Source organism: Tachyglossus aculeatus, chromosome 26 (genome assembly GCF_015852505.1).
Source record: "Tachyglossus aculeatus isolate mTacAcu1 chromosome 26, mTacAcu1.pri, whole genome shotgun sequence".
Taxonomy (NCBI): Eukaryota; Metazoa; Chordata; class Mammalia; order Monotremata; family Tachyglossidae; genus Tachyglossus; species Tachyglossus aculeatus.
Genome location: NC_052091.1, coordinates 5,692,813 through 5,711,182, shown reverse-complemented (window position 1 = coordinate 5,711,182; position 18,370 = coordinate 5,692,813). Strand labels below are relative to the sequence as shown.

The 18,370-nt window shown below is 59.2% G+C and overlaps 1 protein-coding gene across 1 annotated transcript in view; it reads right to left on the bottom strand.

Annotated features, from left to right (window-relative positions):
* Positions 1 to 1,947: 1,947 nt before the first annotated feature.
* POU2F2 (POU class 2 homeobox 2) overlaps positions 1,948 to 18,370 on the bottom strand; it is a 55,388-nt gene continuing 38,965 nt past the window's right edge. Inside the window, 15 exon segments of the mRNA XM_038767366.1 lie at positions 1,948 to 2,064; positions 2,066 to 2,379; positions 3,796 to 3,857; positions 3,991 to 4,192; positions 5,890 to 5,956; positions 9,317 to 9,493; positions 11,038 to 11,186; positions 11,302 to 11,443; positions 12,176 to 12,337; positions 12,746 to 12,837; positions 13,942 to 14,047; positions 15,675 to 15,791; positions 16,378 to 16,434; positions 16,552 to 16,586; positions 16,726 to 16,791. Of these exon segments, the coding sequence (XP_038623294.1) occupies positions 2,032 to 2,064; positions 2,066 to 2,379; positions 3,796 to 3,857; positions 3,991 to 4,192; positions 5,890 to 5,956; positions 9,317 to 9,493; positions 11,038 to 11,186; positions 11,302 to 11,443; positions 12,176 to 12,337; positions 12,746 to 12,837; positions 13,942 to 14,047; positions 15,675 to 15,791; positions 16,378 to 16,434; positions 16,552 to 16,586; positions 16,726 to 16,783 (1,773 nt within the window). The 5' untranslated portion in view covers positions 16,784 to 16,791 and the 3' untranslated portion in view covers positions 1,948 to 2,031.

The following is an 18,370-nucleotide window of genomic DNA, read 5'->3' as shown; positions in this document are numbered from 1 at the left end:
CGTGGTAGAGGCATCCGAGGAGGCCTAGGGCCCGGTGGGCCGCTTACTCTTCCCCCTCCATCCGGGGGGTGGTCTCGACGTGGAGGAAATGGAAATCCCAGGCAGGCCGGAACCCGATGGCACAGCGCTGGCGGGCGGGTGGGTGGCGGGGACGAGGGGTCCGGAGGGTCGGAGACTCCTCAGACCCCGCCGTGGCGTCCAGCAGAAAGAGGGGCAGCCGTTGGGGCCGCTGCCCCGTCTCCCTCGGGCTCCCCCGTTTCATCTCGGCGAGGCTGGGGGCCGCTGGGCTTGGGGTGCGTGGTTTGGGTTTGGTCCATGGCTCACTTCCTTCCCAGCAACACTTTGGTTTGAAGAGAGAGAGAGACAGAGAAAAAGGAACAAGGACGGAAAAGGAATCGAACCACCCGAAAGTCTTTGCTTTTTTTTTTCTTTTTTTCCTGTGTCCACGGATTCTGGATCCTTCTTTTTTTTTTTTCTCTTTTGGGGTCTTTTTTTGTTGTTGTTTGTTTAAAGCTTTTTCTGTTTGGGGCAGGGGGATGTGGAGGGGACCGACCCCTTCAGCGTCCATCCAGGGCGCCGTCTCTTCCCCAGTCCCCCCGCCCCTCCAGGGGTCCTCCGTCCCAGGATGAGGCCCCCTCCGCGCCACCCTTCCCCGCATTCATGAGGTATTTGTGAAGAGAAAGAAGCATTTCTCGCCGCTCGCTCCTTCCGGGGACCTCGAGGATCCGACGCTTCCTCTCGTCTTCCTGGCTCCTTCTCTTCTTCTTTCCCTTAAATATATATAATCTATAGATTCTTTTATTCTTTTTGGTTCAACACGGTGTCGGCCTCCGTGGGCGGCAGAAGGGGAGGGGAGATCCCGCCCCTTTCTGTCCCCCCAGCCCCCCTACCTCGGGTGGCATCTGCCCACCGGGCAGCCCAGGGTCGAGGCACGCACACGTAAACACGTGGTCGGGCCACCGAGCCATCCCCAGCCCTCTCCCGTCCCCTCTGGGCTGAGACCCTGATTGGCGTATTTTTTTGGTGTGGGGGGAGAAGAAGGGGTTCGGACGGGGAGAGCGGAGGGGGCGGCCACCAGACCCGACCCACCCTTCGCTGCCTCCGAGTGCGTGTGTGTGCGGAGGGCGGGAGATACTTTTTTTTTTTTGGTTTCTGGGTAATGTCAAAGAACATGAACGATTCCACTGGTAGGCACTGGAATATGAGTTTTTTCGGGGGTGGGGGTGGGTGGGGAGGGATACCGACGGACGAGGGTGGAAAGGACGAACCTAACTTGCCCCCGCTCCTTTGGGCCCCGGTCACCCCGCCCCGGCCCGGCCAAGGAGCGCGGAGAGCGGAGCCGAGCGGGGCCGCAGGGAAGGGAGGGCGACGGGTGCTCGGGCGGCCCCCTGGAACGGGCAGAGGGGTCAAAGGGAGAGCCGAGAGCGGCCCTCCAAGCCCCCCTGCAGAATCGCCTGCTCCCCTTCTACAAATACAGTCTCAACCCCCGCCCCCTCGGGAGTGGAGGGTGGCGGGGTCGGGGGGCGAGGTGGCGGGGGACGGATTCTGGCAAGCAGGACGCTACAAAACTCTGTACAGACTTTGGATGAAGCTGCCGGCTATTTGGCGTGAGGTTAGGGGGCTGGGCCCTTCCGGCTTCTGGAAAAGAGAAATCCTCGAGGCGGCCTGCCCGGACCCGCTCCGGCCTCCGGCCTCAGCCCGGGTGGCCGACGGGTCGACTCCGAGCTCCGCAAAGAGGCCCGTGGCAGGCGGGGCGGACCTGGGGCAGGGGGGGCGGGGAAGGGGGATATTTGGTGTAGCGGTTCTGAGGTTTGGTTCTGGATTCGGGTTTTTGGTTTTATCGCCTCTGGCTCGGTCCGGGCGGCTGGTTTGGCTGTGTTTCTTTTTGGTTTTCTTCTTTTTTTTTTTTCCTTTTTTTTTTTCTTTTTGGTGTTTCCTCCTCTCTCCTACCTCCTGACCTCCGTCCCATGCTGTGGTGCGGGGGGCTGGGAGAGGGCCGGGGCATGGAGGTGGAATTGGGGAGGGGGGCCCTCACTCTGGCTTGGCTCCTGCCTCGGCCCCCCCCTGGGGTCTGTGCAGCAGCCTCGCTGCAGGAGGAGGAGGAGGAGGAGGAAGAGGAGGAGGACGAGGAGGAGGAGGAGGAAGAGGAGGAGGAGGAGAGGCCTGGCGATTTGGAGATGGAGGCGGCCACGGCGGCGGCGGCGGCGGAGACGAGACCGACGGCCGGCGGGGCGCTGAGCAGGGGCAGCCCGGCGTGGTTGAGGAAGAGGGATGAGGTGACGAGCCCCGGGCTCCCGGAGCCGCCCCCCGCGGCCCCCAGCACCAGGTTCCCGCTGGCGTCAAGGCTGGTAAGGGGCAGCGTGCCACCAGAGGCCAGGGCTGCGGAGACAGTGGGGGCGGGCCTTGAGGGGCGTCCCAAGCCCCTCCCCAGGGAAGACCACCGTCACCCCTCATCACCACCTTCGACCCCAGCTTCTCACGGTCCCAGGATCCTCCCAAGAGCCCCGTTGCTAAGGGGGGCTGCTCCCTGTGACGGGGCTTTGAGGCCCAAGGCCTAGTGAGGCCCGGGGCCTGATGAGGCCTGAGGCGGGGCCCCCCACAGAGCTGGAGGGAGGGGACTTAAGAGAACAGTTATCTGCCTGGGGGGCAGACCCCCCGAGGCCCCCATGGCCCTCTTGCTCTGGCTCCATCGGGGCTATGAAGCACCTAGCTCAGGGCTTTGCACACAGTAAGCACTCAATGAATATGACCGAATGAAGAAGGTCCATCTTGCCAGCTCTGGCTCCTTCCAGATCTGAGCCATTAGGCCCCGTTCATTCATTCATTTCATTCAATTGTATTTACTGAGCGCTAACTATGTGTACAGCACTGTACTAAGCGCTTGGAAAGTACAATTCAGCAACAGAGACAATCCCTACCCAACAACGGGCTCACAGTCTAGAAGGAGGGGGACAGACAACAAAACAAGTACCCGCAGTCTACAGAACCCCTTCATCTCCCCCACATGCACCCCCAACCCGCACTCCTCCCCAGAGGGGAGACTGAAAAGACCTCTTTCCCTCGGCAGTCCTCGTTGCTAAGGAGAGGGGCTCCCCAGCAACGAAACCCAGCCGCTCCATCTTTCCGACCCTCTAAATCCCTTCCCCCGAATTTCCCTGCGTGGGAGCTGAGCAGTCCCCGGTGATGGAAGGAGTGAAGCTGGGATGGAGCAATGCGGCAAGCTCGGCAGAGAGGGATATATCGGATGGGTGGAGGGTGGCTTGGATGGAATGAGACGGAGCGGAGGTGGGATAGGAGGGCAGAATGCCTGTTAGGGTGTGAATAATAATAACTATAACAATAAGAACTGTGGTATTATGTGCCAGGCACTGTACTAAGCGCTGGGGTGGATACAAACAAATCAGGTTGGACAGAGTCCCTGTCCCATATAGGGCTCACGGTCTCGATCCCCACTTTACAGATGAGGGAACTGAAGCACCGAGAAGTCAAGTGACTTGCCCAAGGTCACACAGCAGACAAGTGGCGAAGCCAGGATTAGAACCCGTGTCCTTCTGACTCTTAGGCCCAAGCTCTATCCATTACACCATGCTACTTCTCACTCCGCCATGCCGCTTAGGAGACGTGGTTTGGAAGGGGAAGGGGCTGGGGGTGGCAGATGAGGAAATGTGAGTGGTGGGGAAGCGGAGGTGTGGGTGGCCAGGGGATCTGTGGGGGGTTGTGGATGGGCACATGGGAGGGTGAAGGGGGATGGGAATATGGGCATCGTGCTGGGGAGTGACGTGAGGTGGCACGCACCTTGGATGGTGGCCAGAGGGTTGTTGCTAATTAGAGCTGGGCTCACCCCCAGCATTGTGCTTCTGCAAGAGGCAAAGCAGAGAAGGGGAGGGGGGAGGCTGCGGTCAGTGCAGGTGGGAGGGGTCCTAGGTTGCCCCCCGATAGCAACGGCTCCCTTCCCGCACCCCCTCCTCCCCCACCGCCCCTTCCACTTACCCTGTGCTGGGGTTCAGGCCTGACAAGCCGATGGCCGAGTGGCCCCCTTGGGGGCTGGGGTTTGTGCTGTTGGAGGGGGCGGGGGGCGGAGGGGTAACGGAGGGGATGGAGTTGAGGGGGGTGGCGGGGCCACCCCCGCCGCCGCCCCCGCCGCCCGTCCTGTTGGAGTGCAGGGTGCCCACGGTGGAGGATAAGGTAGTAACTGTCCCAGAGAGAGAGAGAAAAAAAAATCAGTACGACTGACCGATGGATTGATAGGCAGAGAAGTGGGTGGGACGGGGGTCGTGGCTGTGCCAGGGATGTGTCACCTCCTCCCTCCGGCTCTCCGGAAGGTCCCGATGCCAGCCAGTGGTAGCCACAGAGCTGGCTCTTCCGAGCTTCCCTCACTCACGGGACAGTTCTGGGCCCCCTCTCATGGGCTTCGCTGGCCAAACCGGGCCCAGGAACCAACCATTTCTCTGGGGGTCTTGGGACTGGGGACGGGGGGCTGACCAGGACTAACCGCACCCCTGGAGTCACTGCTGAGCGGACACAGAGGCCCCAGGAGCGGGGGACGGGGTCACCCAGGAGTGAAGGAAGGGAGACTTAAACCTCCTCAAGGACAGGGGTCTTATCTTCTACTTAACAATAATACTGTTGGCATTTGTTAAGCGCTTACTATGTGCCAAGCACTGTTCTAACTTTGATACCAGGTAACCAAGGTTGTCCCACGAGGGGCTCACCGTCTTAATCCCCATTTTCCAGATGAGGGAACTGAGGCCCAGAGAAGTGAAGTGACTTGCCCAAAGTCACCCAGCTGACTAGTGGCGGAGGTAGGATTAGAACCCATGACCTCTGACTCCCAAGCCCGGGTTCTTGCCACTGAGCCACGCTGCTACTTCCTTTGTATGTTCCTCTGGGTCCCAGTTCAGTGCTCTGCACACAGTTGGCACTCCATCAATACTGTTCAGAGGGGAAGAGGGTGCAACTTGTACTCCCCAAGTGCTTAGTACAGTGCTCTGCACTCAGTAAGCGCTCAATAAATATGATTGAATGAATGAATGAACTGCTACTCAGTCCTCAGCAGATGCGTGCACACACACATACACACACACACCCTTTTATCAATTCATTCATTCAATTGTATTTATAGTGCGCTTCCTGTGTGCAAAGCACTGTACTAAGCACTTGGGAGAGTCCAATAGAACAATAAACCTGTATATATGCTTGTACAGATTTATTACTCTATTTTACTTGTACATATTTATTATTCTATTAATTTTGTTAATGATGTGCATTTAGCTTTAATTCTATTTGTTCTGACGACTTGACACCTGTCCAGATGTTTTGTTTTGTTATCTGTCTCCCCCTTCTAGACTGTGAGCCCGTTGTCGGGTAGGGACCGGCTCTATATGTTGCCAACTTGGACTTCCCAAGCGCTTAGTACAGTGCTCTGCACATGGTAAGCGCTCAATAAATACGAGTGAATGAATGAATGAATGGACACATACCCTGCCCACAAGGAGTTTACAGTCTAAAGGCGGGGAGACACACATTAATAGAAATAAATTAAGCGCACCATTCCCTCCACCTCCCACCCATCACTGCATCCTCAGGCCCCCCTCCTCTCGACCCATCCCCACCTAGGCCCTGCTCTGCTTTCCCCCAGCCCCGACTTCTTCCCCTTCATTCGTTCTTTCATTCGATCCCATTTATCGAGCGCTTACCATGTGCGGAGCACTGTACTAAGCGCTTGGGAGAGGACAGTAAGGCATTAAACGGACACATTCCCTGCCCACGATGAGCTGACAGTCGACCGTCTCCTCCGGCCCCCTCCCCACCCTGAGCTGCTTCCCTCCCTGCTTGGGGGGTCCGGTCCCCATCCGTCCCTCCCTTGCCCATCCCTCCCCTCCGGCTGACCTGTTGTGCTCAGACTGCTGGAAGCCTGGGACATCGGCAGGGTCCCCCCACCACCCTGGGGTGCCACCTGAGGAGAGAGAAGCGGGAGGTGGGCGAGGGGACGGTGGAGCGGCCTTCGAATCTGAAGCGAACTGGAAACCGCGGGACCTCAGAGGGGTGGGCTGAGGTGACCATCTACAGGGACCATCTCCCAGAAGCCAAGGAAAGGAGCAGGAGGAGAGGGCGGCCAAAGCCGGACAGTCCTCCGCGGGCCGGATAAAAGAAAGGCCCAGAGAATAGATGGGAACGGACACGGGCTCAGCATCACAGCTCTCAGGTACGGAGCCAGAATCCATTTACGTTAATATTCGTCTTCTCCTCGCTAGACTGTATGATCGCTGTAGCCAGGGAGCGTGTTTTCCGACTCTTGCTTTGCACGCTCCTAACCGCAGTAAGCGCTCAGTAAAATCCATCAGTTGGGCAGACCTCCCCACTGTCTCCCTCTGTCCCCACCCTCCATGTATTTTTCCCTACCTGGAATATCCCCTCTCTAATCGGCTACTCCAAACCAAACTCCTTCCTCCCCTTCCCTTCCTTGACTAAAGCCACCCCTCCCTGGCCACGCCGGCTATTAGCCTCCTGACAGACCAGGAATTTTCCTATATATTCACGCATTAGCCCCACAGCACTTAATGTCCACACCCATAATTAATAATAATAATAATAATGGCATTTGTTAAGCGCTTACTATGTGCAAAGCACTGTTCTAAGCGCTGGGGGGGATACAAGGTGATCAGGTTGTCCCGCGTGGGGCTCACAGTCATCATCCCCATTTTGCAGATGAGGTAACTGAGGCTCCGAGAAGTTAAGTGACTCGCCCAAGGTCACACAGTAGACATGTGGCGGAGCCGGGATTCAAACCCACGACCTCTGACTCCAAAGCCCGGGGTCTTTCCACTGAGCCACGCTGCTTCCCTATAATTGCTTTTAATTATAATTGCTTTTAATGTCCACCTCCTCCTCTAGGCTATTACCTTCTTTTTTACTATTAAGTGCTTACTATGTGCCAGGCACTGTTCTAAGCGCTGGGGCAGTACAAAGTTTATGTCCCACATGGAGCTCACAGTCTTAATTCCCATTTTACAGATGAGGTAACTGAGGCACGGAGAAGTGAAGTGACTTGATCATAATAATAATAATAATAATAATAATAATGATGATGGTATTTGTTAAGCGTTTACTACATGCCAAGCACTGTTCTAAGCACTGGGGTAGATACAAGGTAATCAGGCTGTCCCCCGTGGGGCTCACAGTCTTTAATCCCCACTTTACAGATGAGGGAACTGAGGCACAGAGAAGTTAAGTGACATGCCCAAGGTCATACAGAAGACAAATGGTGGAGTTGGAATTAGAACCCATGTCCTCTGACTCCCAAGCCTTTGCTCTTTCCTCTAAGCCACGCTGCTTCTCATGGGCAGGGAACATATCTACCGACTCTGTTGTTTCGTACTCCTTCAAGTGCTCGATACAGTGCTCAGCACGCAGTAAGTGCTCAATAGATACCATTTATTGAATAATTGGTCTTCCCCTTCTAGACCATACGTTCCTTGTGGACAGGGAACGTGTCTACCAACTCTGCTATACTGTACTTTCCCAAGCGCTTAGTACGGTGTTCTGCACACAGTAAGTGCTCAATAAGTACCACTGATTGATGGGTCAATATTTAGTTCCAGAGTCTTTTAAAATTCAGTCTACTCTCTCCTTCTGAACGCTGGTCCATTTGGCCTGTACCTATTTTTTGGGGTGGTATTTGGTAAGCGAATTCATTGTAGGCAGGGAACATGTCCACCAACTGTGTTCTATTATTCTTTCCCAAGTGCTTAGCATAATACTCTAGACTGTAAGCTCGTTGTGGGCAGGGAACTTGTCTGTTTATTGTCGTAGTATACTCTCCCAAGCGCTTAGTACAGTGCTCTGCACATAGTAAACTCTCAATAAATGCAACTGAATGAATGTTCTGCACACAGTAAGCACTCAATAACTATGACTGACTGATCGAACGATATCTGCCAGGCACTGTACTAAGCACTGGGGTAGATACAATCTGATCAGGTTGGACACAGTCCATGTCCCACATGGGGCTCACCGTGTTCTCATTTCCATTTTACAAATGAGGTAACTAAGGCCCAGAGAAGTGAAGTGACTTGCCCCAAATCACACAGCAGACAAGTGGTGGAGCCAGGATTAGAACCCAGTTCCTTCCAAGTCCCAGGCCTGGGCCACACTGCTTTATATTCACAAATACACCCCAGAGTTAAGAATGAGACAAGGACTTGCACCAATACACACCACAGTATCTAATTTACATAGTAATAACAATGATTAAAAACAATGGTATTTACTAAGCACTTATTATGTGTCCAGCACTGTTCTAAGCACTGGGGTAGATACAAGCTAATCAGGTTGGACACAGTCCCTGTTCCACAGGGTACTCACAGCTTTACAGATGAGGTAACTTAGGCACAGAGAAGCGAAGTGACTTGCCATAGGTCACACAGCAGACAAGTGGCGGAACCGGGATTAAAACCCATGACCTTCTGGCTCCCAAGCCTGTGCTCTAACCGCTATGCCATACATATAGAACCATTGTTCTAATTATGGTACTTTAAAAATACTTCCTGTTGGTAAGCGCTGGGGTAGATCAAGATAAAAATAATAATAATTGTGGTATTTATTAAGCACTTACTATGGGTCAAGCACTGTGCTAAGCAGTGAGGCAAATACAGTCAGATCAGAGTCCTCTCACCCACATGGGGCTTCGCAATCTCAGAGGGAGAAGGAATTTTTATCCCTGCTTTACAAATGGAGGAAACTGAGGCTCAGAGAGGTCAAGTGACTTGCCCTAGATCACACAACAGACCAGTAGCAGAGCTGGGACTAGAATCCAGTGTGGCTTAGGAAAGAGCCCAGGCCTGGGATTCGGGGGACTTGAGTTCTAATCCTGACTCTGGCACTTATCTGACCGTAGGGATTATGACTGTGAGTCCTATGTGGGACAGGGACTGTGTCCAACCTGATTGTCTTGTCTCTACCCCAGTGCTCAGTACAGCACCTGTCACATAGTAAGAGTTTAATAAATACCACTTGAAAAAAAAAAAACCCAAAACTAAAGTCTCCTGACCTGGTGGTCTCCTGCCTACGAAAGGCACCTACGCTAAGCGCGTCACAAATACCACAATTGATATGACTACTGTTCTGTGTCCTCTGAGGGCCAGGGCAATGTCCCGCTTCCAGGAGGTGCTCAATAAATACTACTGCTACTGACGCTTGCTCCTCTCCTTCCTTCCCTTTCACCTCCGCTCTCCCCCCATCACCACCGGACCCCCTGACACCCACGCTCAGCCCACCGGGCCCAGACCACCACCTCCTCCACCCTGGCATCCCCTACCAGGTGGGGGCCGTAGCTGGCTGGCTTGCCCGGGCTGGGCAGCACAGGGGCGGCACTGCAGGGGTTGATGCGTTTCTCCTTCTGGCGCCGGTTGCAGAACCAGACGCGAATGACCTCCTTCTCCATGTGCAGCTGCTCGGCGATGAGCAGGATCTCCTCTGAGGTAGGCTTCTGGTTCTGGAGGGGCCGGACGCCGAGGCGAGAGCGGAGGGGAGGCCGGTGAGGACTCCGGCCCGAGGCGGGACAGACCAGTGAGACCTTCAGCCCGGGCGGGGAGGGGGCAGATGGGTGAGGGCCCCAGCCCGACGGTGGGGAGATGAGGGAGGGCCCCAGCCCCATGGGAAGGGGGGAGACAAGTGAAGGCTCAGCCTGATGCGGGGGGATGATGGGTGAGGGTCCCAGCCTAATGGCAGGGAGATGCGTGAGGGCCCCAGCCTGATGTGGGAGAGACGAGTGGAGGCCCAGCCCGATGTGGGGGAGATGGATGAGGGCCCCAGCCTGACTTAGGAGGGGAGACCAGCGAAGGCCCTTGCCTAATGGGGAAGAGACGAGTGAAGAACCAGCCCGATGAGGTGGAGATGGGTTGAGGGCCCCAGCTAGATTGGGGAGGAAGGTCAGGGGGCAGTGGGCAGGGCGGAGGAGACGAGTGAAAGCCCAACCCGTCGGGGGCGTGGCGGGGCAATGAGAGAAGCCCTCAGCCCGATGTGGAGATGTGGGAGGGGCCCTGGCCTGCTTGTGGAGGTAAGTGGGGGAATAGTGGACAGGATGGCCCAGTGATGGCCCAGCTTGTTGAGGGGGAGGTGTGTGAGCGCCCCATCCCAGTGTATGAGGGCAGACCAGTAAGGGCCCCAGCCCGATGGGAGAAGGAAGGCCAATTAGGACCCTAGCCCGATTGTGGGGGTAGATGCAGGGGGCGGTGGGTGGGCCAGAGGAGAAGAGCAGAGGTCCAGCCTGATGGGGGGTGGGGAGGTGAGTGCGGCCTCCAGCCCAATGTGGGGAAGTTGAGTGAGGCCCCTAACCTAATTGTGTGGGGGGGGGCGGGGGGGGGGGGGGGGGGCCGGGGGGCATAGACCAGAGGAGCCAGAGGAGATGAGTGAAGACCCAGCCCAAATGGGGGGAGATGAATAAGGATCCCAGCCTGATGTAGGGCGGGGTGGGTGGGAAGTAGTTGGGAGAGAAGGAGATGATAATGATGACGGTGGTATTTGTTAAGCACTCACTATGTGCCGAGCACTCTTCTAAACACTGAGGTCGGTACAAGGTAATTAGGTTGTCCCACGTGGGACTCACAGACTTAATCCCCATTTTACAGATGAGGTAACTGAGGCACAGAGAAGTTAAGTGACTTGCCCAGAGTCCCACGGCTGACAAGTGGCGGAGCCGGGATTAGAACCCATGACCCCTGACTCCCAAGCCCGGGCTCTTTCCACTAAGCCACGCTGCTGAGGGAAGGCTCCAGGATGGTGAGGGGGAGAGATGAGTGAGGGTCCCAGCCCCACAGCACTTACGTATTGATCCATAATTTATTTATTAATATTAATGTCTGTCTCCCCCTCTGGTCTGTAAGCTCCTCGTAGGTAGGGAACATATCCATCAACTCTGTTCTGCTATCCTCTCCCAAAAGCCCAGTGCTCCGCACCCAGTAAGCGTTCAATAAATATGACTGACTGATGGATTGATTGATGAGGGGCAGGCAGGGGCAGCAGACGGGGCGGACTCACCGCGAGAAAGCTCTTCTCTAAGGCGAAGCGGACGTTGGTTTCGATGCTGGTCCTCTTCTTGCGCCTCCGGCCCGGGAGCCCGTCGAAGCCCAGGCTGGGACTGCTCAGCTGGTTGGGGCTGGGCAGGCTGGAGTCCACAGACATGGTCTCTGGACAGGGGAGGGGCTTCTGCTGTCAGACGCCCCACCTCCTCCCTCCCCCGGCCTCCCCAGCCCCCCAAACTCCGGCCTCCGCCCGTCTCCCGGCTGCTGCTGTGGCCCTCACCTGCATCGTTGAGCCATTTCTCCAGGAGGGGCTTGAGCTTGCACATGTTCTTGAAGCTCAGGTTGAGGGCCTCGAAGCGGGAAATGGTGGTCTGGCTGAAGTCGTTGCCATACAGCTTGCCCATGGCCAGCCCCACGTCGCCCTGTGTGATGATGATGATGATGATCATCATCATCATCTTTTAGACTGTGAGCCCACTGTTGGGTAGGGACTGTCTCTATATGTTGCCAATTTGTACTTCCCAAGCACTTAGTACAGTGCTCTGCACATAGTAAGCGCTCAATAAATACGATTGATGATGATGATGATGATGATGATGGTATTTATTAAGCGCTTACTATGTGCAAAGCATTGTTCTAAGCGCTGGGGAGGTTACAAGGTGATCAGGCTGTCCCACATGGGGCTCCCCATTTTACAGATGAGGTAACTGAGGCACAGAGAAGTTAAGTGACTTGCCCAGAGTCACACAGCTGACAGTTAGCAGAGCCGGGATTTGGACCCATGACCTCTGATTCCAAAGCCCGTACTCTTTCCACTGAGGCACACAGCTTCTCTTAAGGAGGCGGGGGGGAGGTGGGGATCAGGCTCCCCCACGCTCCAGGGCACCACCCGGCCTCTTCGCCTTCCCCCCCAACAACTCTGCCCTGCCATCGGCCGCACCCAACCCCCTGCAGCCCCTGCCCTGGATTCCCCATCCCGTCTCCCCGGCCCCCGCACCCCACCGATCCCGCCCCGGATTCCCCATCCCACCCCCACGACCAGCCCTTCCTCCGGCTGCCCCCCGCCCCACCCTGTAACCGGGCAGCCGGCAGCCGGCCATAGAGCCTCACCCCGGATCCTTCATCCCGCTCACCCCAGCCCACCATCCGCTCACCTGAGTGAATCCCAGCTTGATGCGCCGTTGTTTGAAGGTTCGGGCGAACTGCTCCAGCTCCTCCAGGTCGCTGGGCTCCTCGGGGTGGGCGGGGGGCTCCAGGCATTTGGCCGGCTGCGGGTGCGAGAGGTGCGGCTCGGGCAGCCCAGGGCGGGTCACTGCCTGATGGGGCCGGGGGGGAGGGGAGGGGGGCGTTCCAGGCCACCAATGAAGGGGAGTCCCCACGCAAATGGAAACCTGTCCCCCCACCCTGCCCACACTGTCCTGCTCTGGCTCCTGTTTGTTTGGGCCCAGGGCTGTCCCGGGCAAGGAGACGGGTCAGTTTTGAGGCTCCTCCAGAGCTCGTTCTAAGGGTTCTCGGTCCAAACCCCCGGGTCCCCCGCAATCCGACGCAAACTGGTCCACCCCCGGCAGGCCTTGAGAGGCAAGCCCCCCGCCCCCCTAGGCCAGATGGGCCCTCTGGGATAAGCGGAGACAAGGGTGGTCCCCTACAAGGAGAACCCCAGGGTCAAGGAGCCTTCCTGAGGGGTTCCAGTTCCCTTCCTGCCTCTCCAGCCATTTCCCACTCACCTGGGTGGGGAGGCCTGTCCGGGTCGGGGGGGTCAGAAGGGCCCCCTGGCTTTGCTGAGGTAGCTGGAACAGATTTGGCGTCGGTAGCAGACCTGGAGGGGGTGAGGGGGCGGAGGGCAAAGAGTGTGGCTGAGCGGGGTCCGGGGAAGGCAGCGACGGGAAGGGGCTACCCCCACCCCCTCCACAAAGGGAGAGCAGGCTGCGGGCAGGGGCCCTTGGCCAGTCTGGGAGGGGCGGAGGGGACTTTGACAGAGAAGGCGCTCCCCCGGGACCACCTCCCTGGCTCCCGCGTGGTCGTGGATCGCCCCTCCTGATAGGGCTCAGAAGGACGGGGCCCCAAATCCTTCCCCGAGGGCAAGACTCCAGAGAGCCAACACCACACAACCATCAAGGAGACCCCACCAACTTGAAGTCGGGCACACAACCACTCCCACCCTCACGCATGATCCCAGGCTGGCATCTGGGACCCTGTTAGATGGACGGGGCCCCGCGGGGGATGGGCCCCCCAGGGAGAATCGGTCTGGCTAATCTACCTTTCTTTTAATAGTGTTGGTTAAGGGCTTACTGTGTGTCAAGCCCTGCTCTAAGCGCTGGGGTAGATTCAAGCTTATCAGGTTGGACACAGTCCCTGTCCGACACGGGCTTCGCAAATCTAAGTAGGAGGCAGTAGAATTTCATTCCCATTTTACAGCTGGGGAAACCGAGGCCCAGAGAAGCCAAGCAAGTTGCCCAAGGTCACACGGCCAGCGATGGGCAGAGCCGGGATTAGAACCGAGGTCCTCCAACACTCGGTCCCGGGCTCCTTCCACTAGGCCATGCTGCTGTTCTTAGAGAAGCAGCGTGGCTCAGTGGAAAGAGCCCGGGCTTTGGAGTCAGAGGTCATGGGTTCAAATCCCTGCTCCGCCAATTGTCAGCTGTGTGACTTTGGGCAAGTCACTTCATTTCTCTGGGCCTCAGTGACCTCATCTGTAAAATGGGGATTAAGACTTTGAGCCCCCCATGGGACAACCTGATCACCTTGTATCTCCCCAGTGCTTAGAACAGTGCTTTGCACATAGTAAGCGCTTAACAAATATCATTATTATTATTAGGCCTCTCTCCATCTCTCCTGGGGGGTTAGAGAGGAGCACAATCCCCGGGGCCTGAGGGGCGGAGGTGGGCTAGGCTGGGGTGGGGCAGGAAGGGTCCGGTCTCACCTTGCTGGCTTTGCTGGGCCTGCGGCAGCAGGAACTGTGCGGGAGACTGGAGGTGGTGCCCCGGGACCAGGACAAGCTGCTGGAGCTGGAGGAGCTGTTGAATGTCCTAGGGCCAGGGCAGGGGGCGGGAGGACAGACACGCAGAGCCAAGGGGCAAGAGGGTGACTCGGGGGGCCACAGGCCCGACCCCGGCAACCCTGGTCCTCCCCTCCTCCTCCCCCTCGCCGTCGACATCCTGTCAGCCTCGCCCCTCTCCCCACACCTGCTCCTGAGTGGAAGGGACGCAGCGGTTGGGGAGGGCGGGAGCGGGAGAGAGCGCAGCCGAGGAGCCGGGGAGAGAGAAAGGGGGCAGCGAGAGAGCGGGAGAGAGAGGGCTGTGAGGAGCTGGGACGAGAGGTGGCTGAAGAGGGGTCAGAGCAGCAAGGGCGAAAGACAACTGCGCACAAGTGCTTTGGCCAGGGCTGGAGGCAGGGAGGTCGGAGTAGAGGACAGGAGTCCAAGGTGGGGCGGCGGGACCACGGCAGGGGGTGAGTGGTGAGGGGGCAGCCTCTGGGCCGGGCAGGAGGATAAGGGGCCCCGAGAGAGGAGCTCCAAGTTTGAGTGAGGGGCCGGGTGTGCGGGAGGACAGGGGTGAGACGGACTGACGGACGGACGGACGGGGGAGGCTGGGAAGGGTCGAAGTGGGGGGCCAATGCGGGACAGGCGATTCCTCGCAGGCCGGTGGGGCCGTGCCACTGTGGGGCTGGGGGGGAGCCCCCCGGGGGGCGGGCCTGACGATCGCCGACACAGGAGGGCTTCCGCTTTGTGCGTCTGAAGCAACTTACTTTGCCTTCTTGCGGGCGCCCTGGTTAATGAGCTCAGTCCTTGTCTGTTTATTGATTTGTTTGTGTGTACGAGAGCTGCCCGCTTCAGCCACGGCCGCGTTTGTCTCTGCGAGATGTTTAGTTTCTCTGTGACGCCGGGGATGGGCAAACCAACCATAGCGGAGCCTCCCAGAGGAACCGAAGCAACTCTCCGAGACCCACCATGCACCCCGTTTCCCACTCCCATGCCGCCTGAGGTGGAAGAGCTAGGGGACCAGGCCCCGGGGGGTCCTTACCTGTGCCGTGAGCTGGATAGGCTGGGACAGGGTGAGCTGGGGGGTCCCGGGGGGCTGGCCGGCGGCCGGCGGGAGGTCAGCACCCCCGGCGGGGGGCGGGGGGGGCTGGGAGGTGGCGTTGGCGGCGTTAGCGGCGGCAGCGGCGGCGGCGGCAGCGGCAGCGGCGGCGTTAGACTGTTGCACTGCGGCGGCCAGGATCTGGGCCTGGGCCTGTTGCAGGAGGAGCTGCTGCTGGGCGGGCATCAGGGCCGTGAGCTGCCAGGGGGCCGGGCCCGGCGGGGGCGGCGGGGACGGGGTGGGGGCGCGGGGCCACACGCCCCGAGGCAGAGAGATGGAGCGAGAGATGACCAGGGATGCCAAGACAGCACACAGAGGAGAGACGGACGGACGGATGGACGGGGAGGCGGTGTGGGGGGAGAGACGGGGAGAGGAGAGAGACGGAGTGAGAGGGCGGGAGCAGAGAGCAGCAGGAGCGGCCGTCGAGGGTCGGAGGAGGAGGAGGCGGCGGACCGAGGGGGGCGCGGCGGGGCGCAGAGAAGCCAAGCGCGGGCGGGCCGGGGAGGACCGGGGAGGGCAGCCCCCAAAGGTGGAGGGGAGGGGGTCCCCCTGTCAGTCTCTGTTCCAGGGCACTTACCCCGGCCAGCTGGCTACCCGCCAGCATGAGCTGAGCCTGGGGCAGGTGGGGCTGGGCCGGCTGAGGGGGCGGAGGGGCCGCAGGGGCCGGGTCACCGCTGGAGTCTTCGGCCTTGATCTGTGGGAGAGCAGGGGGAGCTGGGCTCAGGGAGGGCTGCCCCTCCTAGGAACTGGGCTGGGGGTGGGTGGAGGGGGCGCCCAGAGTCTGGCTCCTCTTTCAGACTTTCCTCTCTCCCCGCCAAAACCTCTCCCTGCTTCTCTCCTCCACCCTTCACCCCTCGCCCGCATCCTCTCTCTCTCTCTCTCTCTCTCCTTCCTCTCTTCCCCTTCTCTCCTTGGGTCCAGCGCCCAGGCCTCTCCCGCCGCCTCCTGACCACCCCGCCCGGCCAGCCCACAGGCCTGTAGACCCTGGCTTGGGGAGTGAGTTTGGGGGCGAGCAGGTTGCAGGGAGTGGGATGCGGGGAGGGAAGCACTGGCCCCCGGGAAGCTGGGATGGGGGTGGAGCCTTTGACTTCCTGTTGTTCAGGGCCTTGGGGCCGGGGGGGATTTCCCCAACCACCCCCCATCAACCCTTGGGGTGGGGGAGAGCAGGGGTGAGTCACGGCCCTGGGGGTAGGAGAAACGAGGGCCTTTCACCATGGCAACCAACCCCCTCCCCACAGAGCCACCCCCGGCTCTTCCCAGCAGATCCCCGAAGCACTTACCTTGGCACCGGGGCCGGTGGGGGACGGGCTGAATGGGGCGGCCTTGACTGGGGGGTTCTGGGGAAAAAAGAGAAACCATGAGAAGCTGTAGGGATTCTGTGACCTCACCCTTTCCCCCAGTCCCTTGCCTCTCCCACTCCCTCCTTCCCATCCACCAATCCGTAGGGCCCTGACCTGGTGGTTGGCTTCGGGTCCATTTCTTTCGGTATCTGTGAGGGGAGCAGGGGGGGACGGGGGAAGCGGGGCAGTCAGGGGTGAGCTCCCCAGCCTCTTCCCCACCACCCCCCAACACACAAATACACTTCCATCTCCGGAGTCCCCGTCCCCGAGCCCACCAACACGCCCTACCTGGGGGATCCAGTTGCGAGTCCAGGCGCGGCTTCTCTACCTCCAGGGGTTTAGACATTCTTATTTCTGGAAAGAGGGTGAGGAGGAGAGGGGCACAGGGTCAACTCCCGGCTCCGGGGTCCCTGCCCATCCCCTCCCTGCCATTCCCCCCTGGGCCCGGGCACCCTACTTCCCAGCTCACCTCCTTCCCCCCTTTTCTAATCTGGGTTCTGCAGCTTGTGTGCTGTATGGCCTTGGGCAAGTCACTTCACTTCTCTAGGCCTCAGTTACCTCATCGGGATTGAGACCGTGAGCCCCAGGTGGAATGGAGAACTGTGGCCAACCCAATTTTCTTGTATCCACCCCGGTGCTTAGTACAGTGCCTGGCACATAGTTAAGCACTTCACAAATACCACGGCGGTGATTATTACCACTGTTATCATTATTAATATTATCCCAGGCCCAGGTGTCTGGCTCTCCACATGCCACCTTCCCTCCTGGGAAGAGAGCAGGCGACGAGGCGATGGCGGGGATGGGGATCGAGACTGTGGGTGAGGGGGCCTGAAGGCCAAGGTCCCAGATGTGATGGGCAGACAGTTAGTTGTTTCTGTAGGCCCTCCACAAACCGGGGCGACCCCTCCAGTCCTCCCCGGGTCCCCAGCGCTCCCCACCGCTCAGCTTAGTTTCGGGTGACTCGGGTTTTCCGCTTAGATTGGCGGGCGAACGAGGAGGAGAGACGGGGCACGGGGGCTTGGCCTTTGGGGTTCGGGGATCGGGTCGGTGACTCAGCTCCCGGCGCCACCCCCGCCCCCCGGAACGACCTAGGCCTCGGTCCGAATCCGGAGGGCCCAACCCGAACCCCGATGCCGACTCCGGCCCGGCCCCCAGAGACCCCCCAAAGCCACCGCCGTCAGCCCCCAACTCCTCTACGGGCTGGGGCATCCCGCCCACTCCCTCTCCCCGAGACCCCAGCCTTGGGATGTGGCGGTCCTGCCCCCCCACCAACCCCGGACCCTCAACTTACCAGACTTACAGCCGGGGGAGGGGCTACTCACCTAATGTGAGCCACTAGTGGAGAGGAGGGGCCTAGGGGATGGGAGTCCTGGGTCCTTGCCTCTGCCCTCCTCCTCCTCCTTCTCCCCCTGAGCATATACACCCCCCCCCCACAAACCGGCTTTCACTTCTCCTCTGCATTTCCCCCAGCCACTTTTAGCCATGTTTGACCAGCCTCTTGCAGCTCTTACCGAAAACGGCACTAAAAATAGGGTCTAAGGGCTGCCCTCCCGCCCCCACCCCATCTCCCCTGGGCCTGCTGCCCCATCCCCAAGGCGAGAGGCTGAGCCAGCCCTTCTCCCGAGTGTCCCAGGGGGCTCCGTGGGGACCAAACGGGGCAGAGCGCTCGCCCCGGCGCCCCTCCAGCTGGAAGGGCGAGGGGAGGGGGAGGCACAGAAGGGCACGGATGCTGCTCAGCGCTCCAAGGCGGACCCCGGCCCACCTTGGCCGGCACTCGGGATGACGGGGTCTCACGCCCACAGGGGTGCTCTCCAGCAGGCCCGTGTACACTCAGAAACCAACAGTTGTACACACACCCACACATAGACACACACGGGACCCGGGGAGGACCAGCAGGGTCGCCCTGGTTGGCGTAGGGCCTTGTGGGCCACGG